General features: G+C 41.0%; 1 protein-coding gene across 6 annotated transcripts in view; it reads right to left on the minus strand.

Moving 5' to 3' along the window:
• Positions 1-1,485: 1,485 nt before the first annotated feature.
• Positions 1,486-21,619, minus strand: part of CSGALNACT1 (chondroitin sulfate N-acetylgalactosaminyltransferase 1) — a 306,262-nt gene continuing 286,128 nt past the window's right edge. For 5 of the 6 annotated variants that reach the window (XM_033915299.1, XM_033915282.1, XM_033915291.1 and 2 more), the window contains one exon: positions 19,254-21,448. In XM_033915299.1, the coding sequence (XP_033771190.1) occupies positions 21,159-21,448 (290 nt within the window). In that variant the 3' untranslated portion in view covers positions 19,254-21,158. Of the gene's footprint in view, positions 2,216-19,253; positions 21,449-21,619 lie in introns of those variants that run through there. The other variant, XR_004536554.1, reaches the window with a different exon arrangement.

The raw sequence follows: 21,619 nt of genomic DNA on the forward strand, positions 1-21,619 counted from the left end.
GCCATTTACATGTGCATGTATTGTTTGTTTGATGGTTTGTTTATTTCTCACCCGCCCTTATCCAGGGCGAGTTACATATTAACATACAAAATAAAAGATTTACATTTATCGTACAAAACACTTCAGAGAGACACTATAATGAATTACATACTTACATATCAAATCAAATTACATATAACATAACGTCGCATCAATGATGAATTTCAATTTAAGGCCAAAACTGGCTAAACCCACATATACATCAAAATATAAAATTCCATAAGTCATACAAGATGCCTTAACAGACCATCAATAAACCAAATAAAAAAACAAAGCCCAAGTGATGCCCCTTCTATGTGTGCCACCAAATACATTTATTTCTTCCATCTACCCTATTGCAGACTTTGGCATCCACAAAGAGGCAAACCTTACAAGACAGCCCTTCAACAATATTGCTTATAAAAATGTTAAAAAGAACCAACTTTATGGCACATCACTGGTAACATCCTTTCCCCCAAGTGAGCATCATTTACCACTGCCCTCTGTTGTCTTATACTCAACCAATTTCTAACCTAATCAATCACTTTAGGGCCCATAACAAGGGCACTCGATTTATTTTTTTTTAATGCATGTGTGGAACAGAGTCAAAGGTTTTGCTAAAATCTAAGTACAGCTTGGGTTACCATATTTTTCTCTGGGAAACCCCAGACAAATGACCCTGCCCTGTTCCACCTCTGACCCTGCCCTATTCCACCCCAAGCCTTGCCCCCACAAAGCTTCCTCTCTCCTTCCAGATGAGCTCCAGCCACTTGGATGCCCACTCTTCCAATTTCCTAAGGTCTGCCTGCAATTTTTCCACAATTCGCAAGTGTTTTAACAACTTTGAACAGTTTAGTGTAATCTGCAAATTTAATCACCTCACTTGTCGTTCCAAGTTCCATATCATTTATAAATAAGTTAAATAGCACCAGTCCCAGTACAGACCCCTGCGGCACTCCACTGTTTACTCTTCTCCATTGAGAAAAATTACCATTTAACCCTACCCTCTGTTTTTGATCTGAAAACCAATTCCTAATCCACAAATGAACTTTACCACCTATCCCACAACTCTTTAATTTTCTCAGGAGCCTCATATGAGGCATTTTATCAAAAGCTTTCTGAAAATCTAGATACACTGCATCAACCGGCTCACCTTTATCCATGTGTTTATTCACACTTTCAAAGAAGTCAAGCAAATTGGTGAGGCAAGATCTCCCTCGGCTTACCAGTCTGTAATTTCCCGGATCTCCCCTGGAACCCTTTTTAAAATCCAGCGTAACATTGGCCACCCTCCAATCTTCAGGTACTACAGACTATTTTAGCGACAGATCACTAACAGCAGGTCATCAATTTCATGTTTGAGTTCTTTTAGTACCCTGGGATGTATACCGTCCGGTCCAGGTGATTTATCACTTTTTAACTTGTTAATTTGGCTTAGTACATCTTCCAAATTCACCGAGATTTCTTTCAGTTCCTCTGCATCATCACCATTGAAAACCATTTCTGATTCAAGTAGATCTCTTACATCTTCTTCTGTAAAAACCAAAACAAAGAATTCATTGAGTCTCTCCATTTGTAAGGATTCACTGGGGTATGGGGCTTACAGGCCCATATTGCTCTTAAATATAGAACCTGCTCTGAATTGTATCAGCGTCAGAGCATTTACCTCGCCAGCCTGCAGTGGAAACTTCTACCGCAGTTTAGTAAAAACCTAGTGCACATTTTTGGACTTGGGGCAATAGAGGATTAAGTGATTGCCCAGATTCACAAGGATTCTCTGATAGAAAAGTGAGATCAAAAGATCCAGAGAGTTTTCCAGCTGTAAGAAAGTCTTCAATTTCTTTGTCAATAAGCATAAAAATGAAGCATGCCATGTGTAGAAAGAGAATGCACAAACAGGACTCAAACATAGTTTCTACTGTATAATGCCATAAGCATGTCGCTTTGGCATCAGCATCTATACTTCATTTCTGTGTGTTGTAACTCAAAAACCATTGGAATGTTTTAACTCCTGATGCAGATTTTTCCCCTGAAACATGGTGGGGTTGAGCCAGGCTTATCCAATTCTGTGTTTTCTTTTTATGCTTGTAGGCTTCAATTTATTTATCGTTCCTATATCAGATGGACTCCTTAGACCTTTTTGACTTTGTTTTGTTCAATAGCCATAATCCACAGATTCTGGATCAGTCTAGCAGGGCTAAAGTAAAGAAAACTATTAGATAAGACAATTTTTTCCTCAAATACCTATTTAATCCTTCAGCAAAGATAAATAACTTGGTTTTAAATGCACTCTGCATCAGTCTAGTTCAGTGTCAAGAATTACAGTATTCCTGCCCTGTAGTACATTGACCACCACCAGATTTGGTTTATAATGCACTTTGGTACATTTGAATAAGGAAATTGGTTGCCTCCGATTCCTTTAGGCACCTTTATTTAGTAACTACAGATTGAAACGTTTCTGGGCAGCTTGCATCTCTCACCTAGAAAGGATTTATTCTCCAGGAAAGAACAAATAAGTCAATTTTATTGGCAAAACTGCTACCATTCATATAACTTGCTCTAGAACAGTGGTCTCAAACTCAAACCCTTTGCAGGGCCACATTTTGGATTTGTAGGTACTTGGAGGGCCTCAGAAAAAAAAGAGTTAATGTCTTATTTAAAGAAATTACAATTTTGCATGAGGTAAAATTCTTTATAGTTTATAAATCTTTCCTTTTGGCTATGATCAAGAAACTGTTTTATTTTACTTTTGTGATTATGATAAACATAGCGAGGGCCTCAAAATAGTACTTGGTGGGCCGCATGTGGCCCCCGGGGCTGTGAGTTTGAGACCACTGCTCTAGAAGATATGTACTCATCAAACAAATCTCAATCAAACCTGCAGGGCTCAATTCAGGAAGAATTCAATTACATATCTATTACTACATCAACCTGTTGAGTCTTTCAATAAAGTACATTGCTTATTTCAGATTCTTCAGTCAGTGCTTCCCTACAGAATAGCACCCCTCATTACAGCTGCCCTTCTCCTCTTTGGATTTTTCTTAATTTTAACAGGAAGTCTTTTATTGAGTTCAAAGAGCATACAAATGGAAAAAAAAAAGTTACAATAAAATGCAAAGTATTGTTGCATCTTCTGAATATAATGAAGATTAATGTGTGCAAGTTTTGTGTGTGGCACAGTGGTTAGAGCTACAGTCTCGGCACCCTGAGGTTCTGGGTTCATATCCCATGCTGCTCCTTGTGACCCTGGCCAAGTCACTTAATCCTCCAAAAAATAAACACAGGCACAAGAGAGAAAAAAATATATTCTACCAATACCTCTCTAGGACACTCTTAATTATATTTATGTTTCTGAAAAGTGGAAAATCTTCTCTACTGTGATCTGCTTGCAAGTCAATTTACTCAAGGAGGAAAAGAGCCTCAGAACCCCATATGCTGCTGATATTTGTGTTAAGCAGACATACTAGAAAGGGTAGAAACCTCGCTGGCTCAAAAACGTCCTGTCCCGACCCAATTAATAATAATGTAAACTTTCAAAATTGTTTACATAGCAGCCATAGTTACTTAATCCCCCATTGCCCCAGGTACATTAGGACAGAGAGGGAAATATGCTTAAGAACCTGAATGAAAGCCACTTAGGCTATAAGTGGAATATAAATAAATAAATAGTCAGTTTTAACTTATCCCCAACCAAAACACAAAAAGTGGGGCAGCATGTTTTATTACTTAGATGAGAGAGAAACTTGAGTACACTTCTCCCTCCGCATTCGCAGGAGATAGGGGCAGAGCCGGACCGCGAATGGTGAAATACCGCGACTATCTTCTGGTCCGGCTCTGACCCACCTCCGCCTCCCTCCTGCCTTCCCCCCGGCATCCTGGCCTTACCTGGTGGTCTAGCGGGCTTTCGGGGCAGGAGTGATCTTCCTACGCTCCTACCCCGTGCAGATCGCCAATAGGAAATGGCTGTGGGGAGTTCCAGTAGTCTCTTGAGAATACGACGGGAACTCCCCACAGCCATTTCCTATTGGTAATCTACACGGGGCAGGAGTGTAGGAAGATCACTCCTGCTCCGAAGCCCACTAGACCACCAGGTAAGGCCGGGACGCCGGGGGGAAGGCTAAACTATGTTGTTGTTTTTTTCTTTTTCCCCCTCCCCAAAAAATCAGGAATATGTGAAATCGCAATTGCCAAAACCGCGAATGGGGAGGGGGAAGTGTAATGGCCACCGCTGGCTAATAACATTTCTAGTATTATTATCTATTTATTCTTGAGTGACATTTAAATACCTATATGGTGTAAATGTGCATGAGTCGAGTCTCTCATTTGAAAAGAAGATCTGGAATTAGAGGGCATAGGATGAAGTTAAGAGGTGATAGGCTCTGGAGTAATCTAAGGAAATACACTGTACTTTTTTTTTTAACAGAAAGGGTGGTAGATGCATGGAACAGTCTCTCAGCAGAGGTGGTGGAGACAGAGACTGTGTCTGACTTCAAGAAAGCATGGGATAGCACAAGGGATCTCTTAGAGAAGAAAAGATAATGATTACTGTGGATGGACAGACTTGATGGGCCATTTGGCCTTTATTTGCTATCATGTTTCAAGTTTATTAAAAGTTTGTTGTACACACAATATCAAATACTTCAATGCATATGACAATTTAAAATTAGGAGACAAAAATAAAACAATTTATACAAATAAATATACAATGTATGTACACAAGTAATTAACGATACAAAAGGGAAGAGGGGTGAACTACACCCTTTGAAGAAAGTAAGAGTGCATTTAGGGGAAAAAAACATCAGGAGGGTGATGAAGAATGTTTAAAAAATATGGCTAAGCCTAAAAAAAAAAAGGATAGGGGAGATTGTGACCTATACATAAGGTCTGGTTAAAATTAGGTATTTGAGCCTGAGATTAATGAAAGATGAATTATCCTATCTATGACTCAAATGTGGCTTCTATGTTGTTGTTTGGATAACTGGCAGTGGTTTGTTTATAGTTGACCAATGGCCTGCAAGGGGAGGCAAGAGTGGTAGCTACAGCCATAGTGCCTTAGCAACCTTGAGTCCTGCTTTTCCCTAAATGTTTCTTTGCTACTCATATGTTTTCCTTAGCCTCTTGTACCCCTTACCTACACTGTAGCTTTTCTGTTTGTCTGCTGTTAGTCCTGCTTTTCCCTGCAGTCTATTGGTGCGGTTTAGCTTCTTTACCAATGTCTGACCAATAGGCTGCAAATGGAGGCAAGAATAGTAGCCACATAGACACTGCTTTAGCAACCTTCCTTCAGCCTATTGGCTGGTTAAGCTTCCTTAGGAATATGTGAGCAATGGGCTTCAGGGGGAGGTGGGAGTAGTAGCTACAGAGACAAAAAAAATATCTCATTTGACCCCCTCCCCCCAAATGAGTTTTGATGAACTCCAGACCTAGCTAAATCACTTTCTTGCACCTGAAAACCCTAGATTCATCCCATTTCATCAAAATGCTTAGGGCCATTTTCAGCATTTAATTCAGAGACATACATACATACAAACATACAATTATTACTCCGTTTATATATTAGGATTTAACTTGAATAACACGTCAATCAGTAGGAGTCGCAACCTCCTCCCCAAAATGAACAAGCTGATGTGGATGTGAACTTATTTGAAAAAAATGGGTTATTGATATTGCCCCTATTTTATGTCTTTTTTTTTTTTTTTTTTTTTTTACCTGAAATGACAGCGAAACTCCCCCAAATATTTGCATATGGGCATATCAAGCAGCAAAACTGTAGAAAGCATTACCAACTAATATTAACCAGCAATCTATAGACCTATCTATTTCATGAAGTTGTTACTAATAATTCCTAAATATTGTAACAATAATTTTTAATTTGTATCACCATAATAACTTATGTACACCGCTGTGATCTCCATGGAGGTATTGGTGGTATACATTACATTAGAGATTTCTATTCCGCCATTACCTTGCGGTTCAAGGCATATTTCAAAAGAGATGAAAAACATTGGGTTACAATGGAAGAACATTTGTCCTTTCTAGAGAGGTAAAGAGTAGGTTATGCAGTTTCTTTGTGGCGGGAAGAGTGGGGGGGGGGAAAGGAAGGACGGTAAGTTTGAAGTTAGGGCTGTTTCAGGAATTTCTTGAAGAGTGTAGTTTTTATTTCTTTTCTGAACGTCTTGTAGTCTGGTGTCGTTATCAGTAGATTGGAGATTTGGTTATCTAGTTTAGCTGCTTGAGTGGCCAGGAGGCCATCGTATAGTTTTTTCTGTTTTACTTCTTTGATCAAGGGGTGTGTGAATGGGGTGTGTGTTTTTCTATGTCTGATTGAGGTGGTTTGGATGAGGCGGTTGTTCAGGTAGGTTGGGCTGTCTCTGTTTAAGGTTTTAAATAATATACAGTAGAATTTAAATAGTATTCTTTCTTAGATTGGTAGCCAATGTGAGTTGATGTATGCTTCTGTAATATGGTCGTGTTTTCTCAATGAGTAGATGAGTCTCAGAGCTGTATTTTGGATTGTTTGTAGTTGTTTAGTCATTGTAGCAGGGCAGGGGAGGTAGAGGATGTTGCAGTAATCTAATAGACTTAGGATTAGGGATTGTACTATAAGCTGGAATTATGTTTTTTCAAAGAATTTCCTGACTTGTCTTAGGTTTCTCATAATTGCAAAGGATTTCTGTATTGTTTTATTTATTTGTGGTTGCATGGTGCAGCATCGGTCTATAGTCATTCCTAGTAGTTTTATGGTAGTTTGAATGGGATATTTGATTGTGTTAATTTCTATATTGGTTATGGTTGGGACTTTGTCGTTTTCGAGGAGGATGAATTTAGTTTTCTCTGTGTTGAGTTTCAGTTTGTGATCTTTCATCCAGCTTGCTACTGTTTCTAGTGTTCGGTGTAGTGTGTTTGTCATGGCGGTCTTTGGTTGATCAAAAGGTATGAGAATGGTAATGTCATCTGCATAACTGTAGGTGGTGATGCCTAGATTATCCAGATATGTTCCGAGAGATGCAGTGTATAGGTTGAAGAGAGTAGGGGATAGTGGAGATCCTTGTGGTATACCGCAAAGGTTGGACCAAGGTTCAGATTTTTCTTTATCTGATTTTACTCTGTATGTTCTGGATTTTAGGAAGCCTTCAAACCAAGAGTACACTTTCTGAGATGCCTATTGCATCCAAAATTTGCAGTAGGATGTTATGGTCTACCAGGGCAAATGCTGTGGTAAGGTCTAGTTGTATGAGAAGCATTTTTTTTTCCTGTGCTGAGGTGTTGTCTGGTTGTGTTAATGAGGGAGCCTAGTAATGTCTCTGTGCTGAAGTTGGATCTGAAGCCAGATTGCGTGGGGTGAAGTATATTATGGTCATCTAGATAGTTGGTGAGGTGTTTGGCTAATAGTCCTTCTGTCAGTTTGACATATAGAGGTATTGAGGCAATGGGCAAATTGTATTGTATTATATAGTTCACTAGTCTTTAAGCCCGTTACATTAACGGGTGCTAGAATAGATGTGTGTGTCTGTCTTTCTTTTTCTCTATCTCCTTGGCTGCTTTCTGTCTCTCACTCAGTCCTTGGCCGCTGTCTGTCTGTTTTTCTTTCTTTCTGTCTCTTTCCTCTGCTGTCCACCCCTTGCCTGCTCCCCCTGTCCAGCAACAGCCCTTCTCCCTTCGTTTTACTTCCCCCCTGTCCAGCAACACCTCTTCCCTGCTCCCCCTGTCCAGCAGTAGGCCTTCTCCCTTCCTTTTACCTCCCCCCCTGTCCAGCAGCACCCCTTCCCTGCTCCCCCTATCCAACAGCAGCCCTTCTCCCTTTGTTTTACCTCCTCCCCATCCAGCAGCACCTCTTCCCTGCTCCCCCTGTCCAGCATCCGCTAGCCTGGGCAGCCTCGCAAATGCCCTGAGGCTGCTGCATTTGCTGGTCCGGGGGTGAGAAGAGGCGTCCCGGCAGCAGCAGTGCAGGCGTCAAACCGCCACCGCCGCTGAAATCACTACACGCACCGCAAGCCGGCGCAAGCCGGTGCACATGCCGCAAATAGAATACGACCACGGAAGCAGACACCACGCTGTCAAGGGTTACGGCCTCCTAAGTGTGCATGCGCGCTTAGGGTTTTATTATAGAGGATGCTAGTGTGCAGTAGTGTGAACAGTGTACCTCGTAGCACATAGCTGATGTGTTAGGTGCCATTAACTCATGTTTGAGTCCTAGTGACATGATACAGTACAGATCTAAAAAGAAATCAGTTTTATGCTAGTCCGGATAAGGTCCTCCAGTTCATCCCCATGGTTGTCCAGCCATCTGATTGCAGGTCGTCCTCTTCGCCTGGTTCCTTCGATCTTCCCATACATGATGTCCTTCTCCTATGATCTTCTTTCTGACAGTTGTTACTTCATCATTTGGCCATCAAGTGACATAGCTGTTCTGATCTCTTCCAGAATCACTTTGTTAGTTCTTCTGGTGGTCCATGGCATTCATAAAACCCTTCTCCAGCACCAAAGCTTAAATGAGTCAATCCTGTTTCTGCAATGTCCAGCTTTCGCATCCATAATTGCCCCCTGCGATGACATTGCCCCAAAATGAAAAAAACCCAAACAACCCTTCCCCCAAAAACTAAAAATTTAAAAGGAATTGGGAAATTAAACAAAATGAAACATGTTGGCATGCACACCACAACAAGCTAACCTAAAACTGGATCACTCTTTCAAGATACACTATAGGGCTCATTTTCAAAATAGAAAAACATTCAAAAAGGGTCAGATGAACATTTTTCTCATCAAACCCAATTTACTATTTTCAAAACACATTTGTAGCTGGATTTCTATGGTGGTTGTCTGCAGTGTGTCTAAATCTCAAGGGGGCATGGTAGAGGTGTGGGTTTAAGTAGGACTAGGGCAGGCTTATGATTTGGATATTTTTCTATAATAATCGAACATTTTAGAAAACGTCCAGGGCACAATTTGGACACTTGAGGCAAGACCTGTTTTAACAACAAATAAGTTCCAAAAAGTTGCTCAAACTAACCAGATGACAACTGGAGGGATGAAGGCATGACCCCCCTATACTCCCTCAGTGGTCATGGACCCCTCCCACCCCGCAAAGATGTAAATGAAATGGTACATACCTGCCTGTATGACTTCAGATGCTATGGCTAGTCCTAGCAGAGCAGCAAGCAGGTTCCTGAACTAACCTACTGTGTGGTATTGTGAACCACAAAGAGGGGGACTCAAGACCCATATCCCACTCTAACCACTGACCCTCTTATACTGTATGGTGAACCCTCTAAAACTCATCCAAATCCCACTGTACCTATACATAGGTGACACCTGCAGGTATAAGGGCTATTGGAGTAGTGGCCACAGTTGAGTCCAGTAGATTTTGGAGGGCTCACCATGCATGTAAAGTTCACTGCAGTGCCCCACTACTCTGCTGGGATGTCTGAGTGGCTAGTCTACTGAAAATGCTGGCCCCTCCTACATCCCAATTACTTCTTTGTATGTTTTTCCTTTTGATTTTTTTTTTTTTATGGTTTAAAAAGATAGATGCACTGAAGATGAGCATATCGAGAAATGACCATTTTTGGAAAAAAAAAAAAAAGATAAGACATTTTGCTGTTTTGAAAATGGTCATGTTCGCTACTGAAATTTTGTGCGTCTTCTGCAAAGCATTCAAACTTGGATTCGGGGCATCATTTGAAAAATGCCCCTCCATATGCGTGACTGGTAAGTGCACAAGTAACGTGTGAAGGTTGTACATTTGGGGGCTTTGCCCAAGATCTCACGCTACGGTTCTGTTTTAAGAGCTGAGTTAGAATGAATGGTGGAAAAAAGTATAGAAGGTCACATACAGGTACAGACTTTATAATTTCTACTTTGAATATGTATAATTATTTTTATTGCAAACAAGGCCACATTTGGCCCACAAGGGAATTATAAACAGCTAATACAACACACATGTTCTTATTCTATCAACATTTATGAGTTGACATTTTATCCCCTGCGACAAGCTCGTCTATAAGGCATAAAAATAATTTAGTCTAAATCAAACCCTGAGGATTTTTGTCCCAAGTGCAAAACAGAAGACAAATTTTAAAGGCTTTCCACTTTTCCTTTATCTATACTTACTTTATATCTATTTCCCATTGTTTTGTATACAACATGACCATGCAACACACACATTAAGATTGGGAAGACATGGTGCTCTTGGGCAATATAATTATTCAACATAAAAACTCACAAAATTAGCAGATTATAATTGTAAATTATTTTATGAACCCTCAACTTGGAGGCTCGTCACATTTTTATTTCTTTATTTCCAGTGTTCAAGTTTTTCATTAAAATAAAAATATTTTTATGTCATAGAATTATTTTTCTGGGACACTGAACATCCTAAATCTCTCTGAAGTCAACAGCCGTGACTTCTGAATCCCCTACTTGAGTAAGTCCATAACAAAAGAATTAACAGAAATAGCAATCCAATATTCCTCAACATATACTTCATCCTTTATGCTGAAATTTCTTCCTACGTCAAACTATTTGCTGCTTTTTACCACACAGAAATGTGAGCGGACTTTGACCTGGGGGCCGCCGCGTGAGTGGACTGCTGCGCACGATGGACCACTGGTCTGACCCAGCAGCGGCAATTCTTATGTTCTTATGAATGTAAATTGTGCTATTGCACTGAGGCTTATATGAACTATATGCAAAGAAGAACCTGCATGTGAAAAGTGCACTTTTTATTTTGAGACTGTTAGAACCATTATGCAATAGTTGAACAGTCTGTCAAGTTTTCTAGCTAGGCTTTATTGAACAACAAAAGATATGGCTTTATCTTATTTTGGTTTTAGCTACAGAACACAGCCATTTCAATTATGATGTCAGACTTAAAAATTACAGAGTAGATTTCCCTATCTTATTTTGCTTTGTGGGTTTGATAATACCTTTTCGAGAAAAGCTCATTCCCACAAAATCCAACCTTCATTCCCTTATAGACTCTTCATTCTACAAATGCAAGCAAACTATGCCCTGGATGGGTAGCATGGAATGTTGCTACTATTTGGGATTTTGCCAGGTACGAGTGACCTGAATAGGCCAATATGAGGATGGGCTACTAGGCTAGATGGACCATTGGTCTGACTCAGTAAAGCTATTCTTATGTTCTTATGACCCATGGGCTGAATGTGGCCTGCAGAGCTAATTTTTCCAGCCTCTGCATGATCTGGTTTGTGGAGGAAGCTGTGTATCTCCACCCACCCTCTGGAAAGTGGCAGGCTTTCTCAATTAAAAAAGGTGACAGTACAATGACACATATGCTTTGTAATGGGGGGGATCCAGGAGGTACCATGGCACCCCCAAAATCTACTGTCACAATGCCACCTCTGCTGAGCACAGAAAAATAAACCAATCATGAGGCTATACCAGGTGACATCAGAGATGAGTGAGACTGGCTGCTATGAGGAGGAACAGTATAGCCCCAGGGGTGGGCAATAAGGGCTGCAATCCAGTCAGGTTTTTAGGATTTCCCTAATGAATATGCATGAGATCTATTTGCATACAATGGGAGGCAGTGCATGCAAATAGATCTCATGCATATTCAATGGAGAAATTCTGAAAACTGGATTGCGGCCCTCGTTGCCCACTCCTGGGCTATACTGTTCCTCCTCGTGGTGGCCAATCTCGCTCACCTCTAATGTCACTTCTAGTTTCAGGACAGAGCTAGCAGCTGTGAGGAGGAACAGCGTGGCCCTGCAGTTTGTTTGTTTTTGTGTTCAGAAAGGGAGAGATGCTGGATGAGGGGGAGAGACTTAATATATGCTAGATGTGGGAGAGGAGAAGAAAGGGGTATATGCTGGATGTAGGGGGGAGAAGAAGGACAGATGTTGGATGAGTGGTAGAGAGGCGACAGATGGTGGATGAGGGGGATAGAGGGAGACACTCAATGTGGGAGAAGAAAGAAGAGGTAAATGTTGGATGTGGGGGGTGAGAAAGGGGACAAATGCTGGATAAGGAGGAGAAAGGAGACAGACATTGAATGGAAGGGGGAAGAAAAGAGGCAGATGCTGAATGTGAGGGACTGAAGAGAGTGGACAGACACTGGATGGAGGGGGGAATAGAGAAGCAGACTCTAGATGGAAGAAGGGATAGAGGAGGCAGACGCTGGTTAGAAGGGAAAAAAAGAGATAGGGGAGAGAAAGAGGACAGGGATAAGACTGGATGGAAGGGGAAGAGAGAAGAGGAGGGGCATATGCTGGATGGAAGTGGGGGAGAGAGTCAAATGTTGGATGGGGGAAGGAAGAGGATAGAGTTAGTGAGAGACTGGGAAATAAGAGGAAATGAAAGAGTGAGAGAAAGAGATGGCAAGCTATAGGTAGACAATTTAAAAAAAGGGAAATTATAAATTGTATAATAGGAAAAAATTAAATTTGGACAGACAGAAAAATGAATTGAAGAAAGCTTAGAGAAAAATGACAAATTGACAGGAAATCTTGGCAAGAGAATTAAGAGGAAGAGAAGGAAAGCAGAAACCACAGACTGGGACCAACATGATTAGAAAAATTAAATGGGCAAACAACAAAGACAGAAAAAAATAATTATTTTTAAATTTAGAATAAAGTAGTATGGTATTTGTGTTAATAAATGTTAATAATACAGAAAATGGAAATAAGGTGATCTCTCTTTATTGAACTAATTTTAATATATCTGTGACCAATGTTTGGAGACCAAACCCTCCTTCCTCATGTCAGAACAGGATAGCATAACAGCTGTATACTGTCCTGACCTAAGGAAACAGGTTGTGGCCTCTGAAACCTAATTGAAAAAATGTATTTAGTCCAATAAAACGGCATCATCATTATCCAAATATTGTTGTTAACTTATATGTCAGTTTTGAAATGTACTTCCGCTGTCATTATATTTTGCAATGTACATCATTTTTTTTCTCTTTCTCCAGTGTCACATTATGGTTTCTTGGGAGTTCAGTTTAATATTTGTTTACATATTTATATTTTTAATTTATGGTCAGTTATTTTATACAACTCTCCAATACTTTACCCAACCTCCAAAATATCCAGCGTTCCCCTCTCATACTCTCATATATTTCAAATGTAACAAAATGTGGCCTCAGGTACACCTCCTCCACCCTTAGTAGTGTTCAATATCGGTGGGAATACCGATGTTTTCATTCCTCATTGGCTCACATTCTTTTTTTGCAATTATTTAAGTAAACTTTTTTTAAACTTTTTAACCCACCGTGCTCTTTTTAGAAGTTTCCTTGAGATTATTCTATTTTAAAATGTTCAAATAAGTTATATACTTAGCTTATCATGCTACTGGGTTACATGATCCGACATGTTTCACAACAATTTGCTTTATCAAGGATCCCCCAGAGCCATTGTGTCCACCATCTTACTCAAAGTTTTTTGCAAGATGGTGGACACAATGGCTCTGGGAGATCCTTGATAAAGCAAATTGTTGCAAAACATGTCAGATCATGTAACCCAGTAGCATGATAAGCTAAGTATATAACTTATTTGAACATTTTTAAATAGAATAATCTCAAGGAAACTTCTAAAAAGAGCACGGTGGGTTAAAAAGTTTAAAAAAAGTTTACTTAAATAATTGCAAAAAGAGAATGTGAGCCAATGAGGAATGAAAACACTGGTATTCCCACCGATATTGAACACTACTAAGGGTGGAGGAGGTGTACCTGAGGCCACATTTTGTTACATTTGAAATATATGAGAGTATTTTTAACAATTTGTAATTCTACGGAGGGGAACGCTGGATATTTTGGAGGTTGGGTAAAGTAGAGAGTTGTGTTATATGATTCCCAACCATAAATGAAACAGATTTAAATAGTGCCATCTTTAGTGTGAGTGCACATTTATTTTATACTGCATGTTCTATGTATATGAAAGAGACATGGTTTTCTGTTAGCATTATCTGTGATGATGAATCTGTACTCATTTGGCTTCTTTATAGGTTTATTGATGATCTAATACCCATTGCAGTGTTTTTCTAAGTAGGTGCTTGTTATGTGACTCATGAAAGTTACTGTTATTTTGGTATGGTAGAATTGCTCTATAAGCCCCAATTGACATTTATAGTGTTTTGTATCACTACACAGTATGTCTGGTAGATTTTGGATTTAGATCACACTTTTCTCATTAAGTTACAAGTTACATTCAGGTAAAGTAGCTATTTCCCTATCCCAGTACAGCTTACAATTTAAGCTTTGTACCTGATTTAATGGAGGGTTAAGGGACTTATCCAAGATTTCAGGTTGCAGCAGTAGCTTCCCTGGTTCTCAGCCTGCAGCTCTATTACTTCTAATACAGATAACACACATTATCTACAGTATATTACTTAGGGCTCCTTTTACGAAGCCGCGTTAGCGGTTTAACGCGCATAATAGCGCACGCTAAACTGCTGGCCGTGCTAGATGCTAATGCCAGCATTGAGCTGGCGTTAGTTCTAGCCGCGTAGCGTGGGTTTAGCACGCACTAAAAAGCTGCATGCACTAAAACCGCTAACGCGGCTTCGTAAAAGGAGCCCTTAATCTTTGGCAGTTCAACTGCTTACTAAAGTCTAGCTGGAGCCTGGTGACACTTTGGTAACCTACCAAAAACATGGAAAGGTAAATTATTTTATAGTTGCCAGAAACCTCAAGATTTCTGTTATGCTGCTGAACATTACTGATTACATGGCCAACAGGAAGATGATGAACTGGGCCACTAAGGCTGACTGAGAGCCATGTGCTAAAGTACCTGCATATATTTCCAGTATAAGGTAAATATTTTTCTGTTTTAATATGTTGCATTGTTATGATTTTCTTGGTAGATAATTCTCTGAAGTATATTAGGTGTTCACAATACCATCAGTAACAGAGGCACTGGGAGAAGCAGCTGGTAGACAGTGAAGGAGTCCTACCCTGCTGTGTTCGAAAGTGCCCCTACTCTCCCTTTGTAAAGAGTGGTGCTTGTACAGGAGGAGCTGTGTTCCCTCTAAGCTGCGCTATATATCCAGTAGCTGGAAAAAAAAAAAGCAGACTATAAATGATAGTTAATTGAAATCTTCTCTGCATATAGTATGCTTTGTGTAGTTTTAATTTTGTGGTTACCATTATAAATTGTTAATAAGGGAAGATTAGATTCTTGCCTCAATAATCTTTCTGGTAACAGGTCATATGAGTCCTGACAAGTGGATTACTTTCCCCAAACCGTGACTCTTCACAGAAAGATGCCAGCTATATTCTTTTCAGTTCCATTTTCTTCCCCAGTGGGCTGTACTGCACCCTGTCAGTTTCTACCAAAGCAGTCGAGAACAACTACAATAGGAGACATAAGAAGAAGGGGTAAGGGGAATTTCCCCGACAAGACACTTCTGTTCTGCTCTGTAAAAAGTACAATGAACAATGTTAATCAAAACATATCAAATAAAACAAAGTGGAATTACCAGGTCACCTATTAGAGTGCAATCAGCAACTTATGGAGTTTTTTTTATGGGGTGAAACTTATGGAGTTTGTATACTCTCAATTGCATACTTGTCCAAGACAATGAGCAGGTGCATAATTAACTGACGGGGAGGGGGGGGGGGGTGTCAGGACTCATATGCTTTTTTTACCACAGGGCATACGAGTCCTGACAAGTGGAAAGTATCAAAGAAGTTACTTGAATCTATATTGGGACAGATGAGCCTGCCCGTAACCCTGAGGACCCAAAAGTGATGTCGCTTTGCACTGCTATGACCACTCAATAAAACATTGTAAAGGTATGGAGCGTGGACCATGTAGCTTCTCTACAAAGTTCCTTGGACAGAATCGCATGGACCGCTGCCTATGAGGAAGTTACATTGCTCTGAAAAATATCGGTAGCTGTTTGTCAGCGTACATTGGCTGTGGAAAACTCGCCATAGGAATCAATCTGGAAATATATGCCTTAGACGTTGCACTGTCCAGCTTGGCCCTATTATTTAAGATAAATAGATGATTGGCAGGCTGAAGATCATTAGTCACTTCTAGATAACAGAGGATAACTCTCTGCACATAGAGCAACTTCAACCCTTTTTCTTTCTTCTTCAAACCCGTGGACTGGAACGCAGGCAGTCTGACCTCTTGAATGATGTAAAAAGCCAAAACTACCTTTGGCAGAAAGGAAAGAACCATGCACAGAGAGACCCCAGTTTCTGTAATCTTTAGGAATGGCTCTCTGTATGAAAGTGCTTGCAACTCTGAGACTCTTCTCATCGAGGTGATTGCCACCAGAAAGACTGTCTTAACCATAAGATCCAGCAGTGAGCCCACCTGCAAAGGCTCATATAGAGCCCTACGGCATCCCTGTAAAACAATGTTAAGGTTGCATGACAGAAAAGGTTGTCTAACAGGAGGGTGCAACCAGAGCGCCCTCTTCAAGAAACTGACTACATCTGGATGAGCAGCCAGAAAAACCTGTTCCACTCAGACTCTAAAGCATGACAGGTCTGCCATTTGTAATTTGAGGGATCCAACCACTAGACTGTTCTCAAGTCCAGCTTGCAGAAATGCTAGGACTACTGAAATTGGAGCCCTTAAGGGCTTCACACTGTCTTTAGCACACCAGTGCTGAAACCTCATCCAGATTTTATCATGTGACTATCACTAGCTTTATACCTCTCAGGAGAGTAGTGATAACCACCTCCAAGTAACCCCTGCGTGCTCTCAAGAGACATGCCGTAAAACCAAAGTGTTTCAGACTCTCTATGGTAACTGGACCTTATGACATTATATCCAGATGAACTGGTAATTTGAGACCCTTGTCCCTCTATAGGTGAACTAGATCCACCAGGATGGTCATGGGGCTCAAGGATCTCACGTATGAAGAAAGACTAAAGAAATTGCGGCTGTACTCACTTCAGGAAAGAAGAGAACGGGGAGATATGATTGAAACGTATAAGTACATCACGGGACGCATCGAGTCAGAAGATGATATCTTCTGGCTCATAGGACCCTCGACCACCAGAGGGCATCTGCTGAAAATCAGGGGAGGGAAGTTTCATGGCGACTCCAGGAAGTACTTCTTCACCGAAAGAGTGGTGGATCATTGGAACAGACTCCCACTCCAGGTGATAAAGGCCAGCAGCGTGACGGACTTTAAGAAAAAATGGGATACTCAAGTGGGATCTTTAAGGGAGTAAATTCAGGGGGGGGGATACTTGGAATGGGCAGACTTGGTGGGCTATAGCCCTTTTCTGCCGTTTTTTTCTATGTTTCTACCTTAGATGATGCCTATCATGGATCCAGGATGAAACAAATACGACAGTCCTTTACAGTTGAACTACAGTGTCCAAACTTGTGTTTCCAGGCTCAAATTTATAGCTTTAGAAACAATCTACTTTCTTGTTTATTGCTGAAGCCATGAGATTGACTGTCAGTCATCCCCAATGATGCACAATGCAGTTGAAGGCCTTCTGAGACAGTGACCACTCCCCTGAGTCCAGAGTCTGCCAGCAGATATAATCGGCTTGCACATTCTCCACTCTTACTATATATGCCTTTGGTGATGCCTGCACGTGGACCTCTGCCCAATGGAACAATGACTAGGCCTCTCATCTTAACAGAGCACTTCTGAGGCCTTCATGCTAGTTGACATAAGTCACCGCTGTAGCATTGTCTTTGAAAACCCTCACTGCTTTGGCTTCCAGGGATTTCTCCAGCATCTATTAATGTCTGATGGATGGCTCATAGTTCGTCAATATATAGACCATTTTGTCTGAGAGAGGGTCTGCCGTACCTGAACTTGGTACCCATTACAACGACCCCCCCCCACCAGCTATAGAGGCTGGCATGTGTTGTCTGGATTACCCATGAGGCTATATAGAGTGGTATGCCCCTTGCAGCCACCGACGTGCCCTCTTGATGGCGTAGGAGGACCATAACAACTTGCTTTAGTTTTCCATAACAACTTACTTAAGGTTTTCCACATAAGACTCACAAATCTGGGGTAAAGCCCTGAGCAGGACACCCAGAGGGACTCACCATGTCTCCCCTTCGGCTCCATGGCATTTGCACTTCGTCAAGTCACTATCCAAGGACTCTGAAGGGATTTTTCTCCCTGAAAAGTAAGCCACCTGAAACTTCCCAGTTCTAGAGGCACCAGAGTAAGCTAAGCCCATGGCTCCTGCCTTCCCATATACCCCATGGTGCACGAATACTCCTCAGCCGACCATTTAGCACAAATATGGCATGGTACAGGGATAAAAGGGACTAAGAAGTCCACTACACTTGATTTTAAGCCAAATCAAGAGGTTTTGAAACAGCTAGAGGCCTTTTATGTAAAACTGGGAAATCTAAGATGGCTGCCAGAAAATATCCTGGGAGAGCTTCACCAAAGTTTAAAAATGTCTGGAAAGGGGTTTCTGGAGGAGGGGTGGGGGACAGTATAGCGAGCCCCAGACTCCACCAAAACATCAATTTTGAGACCCCCCTCTGATTCTCCCATAGGCTATAATAGCCTATACTCACTGTATTGTACTGGTGCTTTTTGCCTACTTCAGCTCACACTGCAGCTGGAATTTGGAGAAGACCTCTGCCTCAAACAAGCATATGAAAGGGTCCACAATGCTGCAATCTTTGGACTGCTAGTCGGACCAAAGCCAGACTGAGACCTCGGGCCCCCATGGATCCACATGCAGCGATAGGGGAGGGAAACACAGCCCCCGCTAGAGCCCTTGCCAGACTGCTATGGGGCCAAACAGACTGGGCCAAAGAAACTGATAAATCAGAGGGGAGACTAGTTTCCTGGGGAACAGACCCCCGAGCTCCAAAAATGAAAATGCAGGCTGGCAAAACAGGTTCCCTAAAAGGCAGCCCTGTTAGCTGCAGACTTCTGCTCAGACAGTCTGTGTTTTTTCCCAGGCAGTGCTGCCCCAGGGTCCTGGAAAACAACAGGGCAGGTGATCTACAAAATCCAAAGTGGTGGTCAAAACAGCAGCTCAGCCAAAAATAGTAACCAAGGATGATTTATTGTCTGCACTACAACACATCATCCTTGGTTACTATTTTTGGCTGAGCTGCTGTTTTGACCATCAGAGCTGCCCAAGAGCTAATGTGGTCCTCGTGAACACTGAAAATCTCCAGATTCAGATAAAAAAACCGAAAATAATAAAATATACTCCAAGCATATCAGAAAGACACCTTCTCAACTCACTTGTAGAAAGAAATACTGAAGGGATGCAGTACAGCCCACTGGGGAAGGAGGAAGAGCTGATAAGAATATAGATGACATTTATTTATTACACTTAAGAGCCCGTATATAACAATATGTACATAATAATTAAAACAAAAACACAACATGGCATACATCAACAAACAGATCATTATAAAATCACAGTATATAGTAAACAACCTTAAACCTATACCTTAAGATAATTAAAACCAAGCAATTCCAAAATGGCTTAATTTGAAAAGGCAAGTTGAAAGAAGTAGGCTTTCAGACTTTTTCAAAAAGCCAGGAAATCAGAAATCAAACAGATGGAATCTGGAACCGAGCTCCACAGTAAAGGTCCAGTTACTTGGAACATATGTGATTGATTTACAACTTTAGTGATAGAACGAATTGTGGGAACAACTAAGAAATCTTTGTCCTATGATCTCTAAGAACGATAGGGTATATATATATCTGCAGAAGAAAAGCAATCACCTTAGGCTCGCAATTTGGGGAAGTAACCCACTTATCAGGACTCGTATGCCCTGTTACCAGAATATTACATTGCGTGTTTATGAAGAATGAATGGAAAAATGGCATTACAATTAGTACTATTATTAAGGAGGCCTGGGGCAGAGCTTGGGCACCTACAAACAATAAGGTGTTCCACTGTCCCTGCTATGGCAATGGTAAACTCAATAAACTCCAAGGTGACTCCTGAACTGTACTCAGAAAACTCCAATAGAAGACTACAAATACGTGGCAAACTGATGGAGATTCCCTGTTAGCCTGCTCAATGATTTGCAGTGTCTAACGAGACTCTTGGAAAAGTGTGGGCTCTGTAAAAGTGAAGAGATGCTATCCATTGGCAAGCTCTATCATTGCTGCAAAAAGGGCTTCTACCAAGTAATCAGTCAAGGAGTGTGAAGACTTATGCAATCAAGACTTTTCAGTTTCTAGGTCTTAATTTTTTTCAAATATTTCATCTTTCATAATAGAAGTGTAGATTTGTTGGGTGGATCGGTGAAACAAATGTCTTCTGAAATGTATTTTTTATGTAGCAGTATGTGAAAAGTGTACACGGATTTGAAGACTTTACAAGACACTGCACAACCAGCTGGGTTTGCCTTTTACGCAAATGTGAATAGTCAAATAGGATCATTTTACTTACTCACTCTGGTACAGTTGTTCCTTCAGAGCACTGCAGGAGCAATAAGAGCTCATGACAGAAATCCTGGAATAGGCATTTGTTTGGCACAAATGTCCACATCAATAATCAATATACAGGAAATCTCTTCCCCTCCACTTTTGACAATTCTAGTAAAGCAGTCCTATAACTAGCCGACTTCAGCACTCCCATAAACTAGCCACATCTGACGGTAATCTTTTAACAAAGGCAAAAACACATTAAGGATATGAATAAGAACAGGCACAAGGGTTAGCTAACGGTGCCTGTGGCAGCAGACTTTATCTCAACGCACAACTGCGTGTGCTAAAAGTCAGATATCCTGAGCTGGTAGAAAAGAAAAAGGCAAATTAGCTAATAAAGCCTGCTGCAATGGCCATTATTACTGTTAAAACAGAACAGCAATTAAAAAAAAAAAAACATTACTTTTAACTTTTTTTAAATTATAATTCTTCCACTTTAGTGGCAAGATTCATTGGGGTCACTTGGGTAAATAATAAATACTTTCTACTCCTCCTTACACCTAATAATAAATACCCGACTTCACACTCTGCCTTCTATTTTTCCAGTCTTTATGCAAATATTTGTCCTCTAACTGAGTGTATCTTAGCTGCAGACTGCAAGCATCTGGAAAGATTGTCAAGCTCTGTAGGAGAAAGCAAAAAAAGGTGATGAAATAGTCTCTCTTCCTTTCTACCTCTGTGCCATGCCGAGGTCTGCTTCTCCTGCTATTTCTCAGCATCTCCTGCTCTACATGATAAAGATGACACCTCACTGCAGCTAGTCAACGTCATGTCTTTTTCATGCTGGTCTTCTGCTTCTGTTTGCGCAAGTGAGCCTCAATCTCATGGCGGAACACCAGCATCCCCAGCTGGCCGTGAGAGGCCTCATTCATGGCTTTTGACTGCATGCACATCTTGTATTGCTCTGGAGCAAGCTCATCCACACAGCGTTTCTCATGCCAAAGGTGGAAGAGACCGCGGACAGGTGTCCTAACCACAATCAAGTTGCTGTGAAGGTATTTGCGGTAAAGGTGCACATCTTCTCCTCCCCAGCCTTTGATGTCCAGATCAAAACCACCTAGTATAAAATATATATATAAATGTATAAGTTACATTTGCATTTATTCAATTTGTTTCAATGAAGTCTAGGCTGCAGCATAAAACATAGCCCTTGGAACAACAACAAACAAAAAAAATCAACCGCCACTAACAAACGAGCTGATCAGATTTTAGTGAAGTGTTCAGTGAA

Source organism: Geotrypetes seraphini, chromosome 1, assembly GCF_902459505.1.
Source record: "Geotrypetes seraphini chromosome 1, aGeoSer1.1, whole genome shotgun sequence".
Taxonomy (NCBI): Eukaryota; Metazoa; Chordata; class Amphibia; order Gymnophiona; family Dermophiidae; genus Geotrypetes; species Geotrypetes seraphini.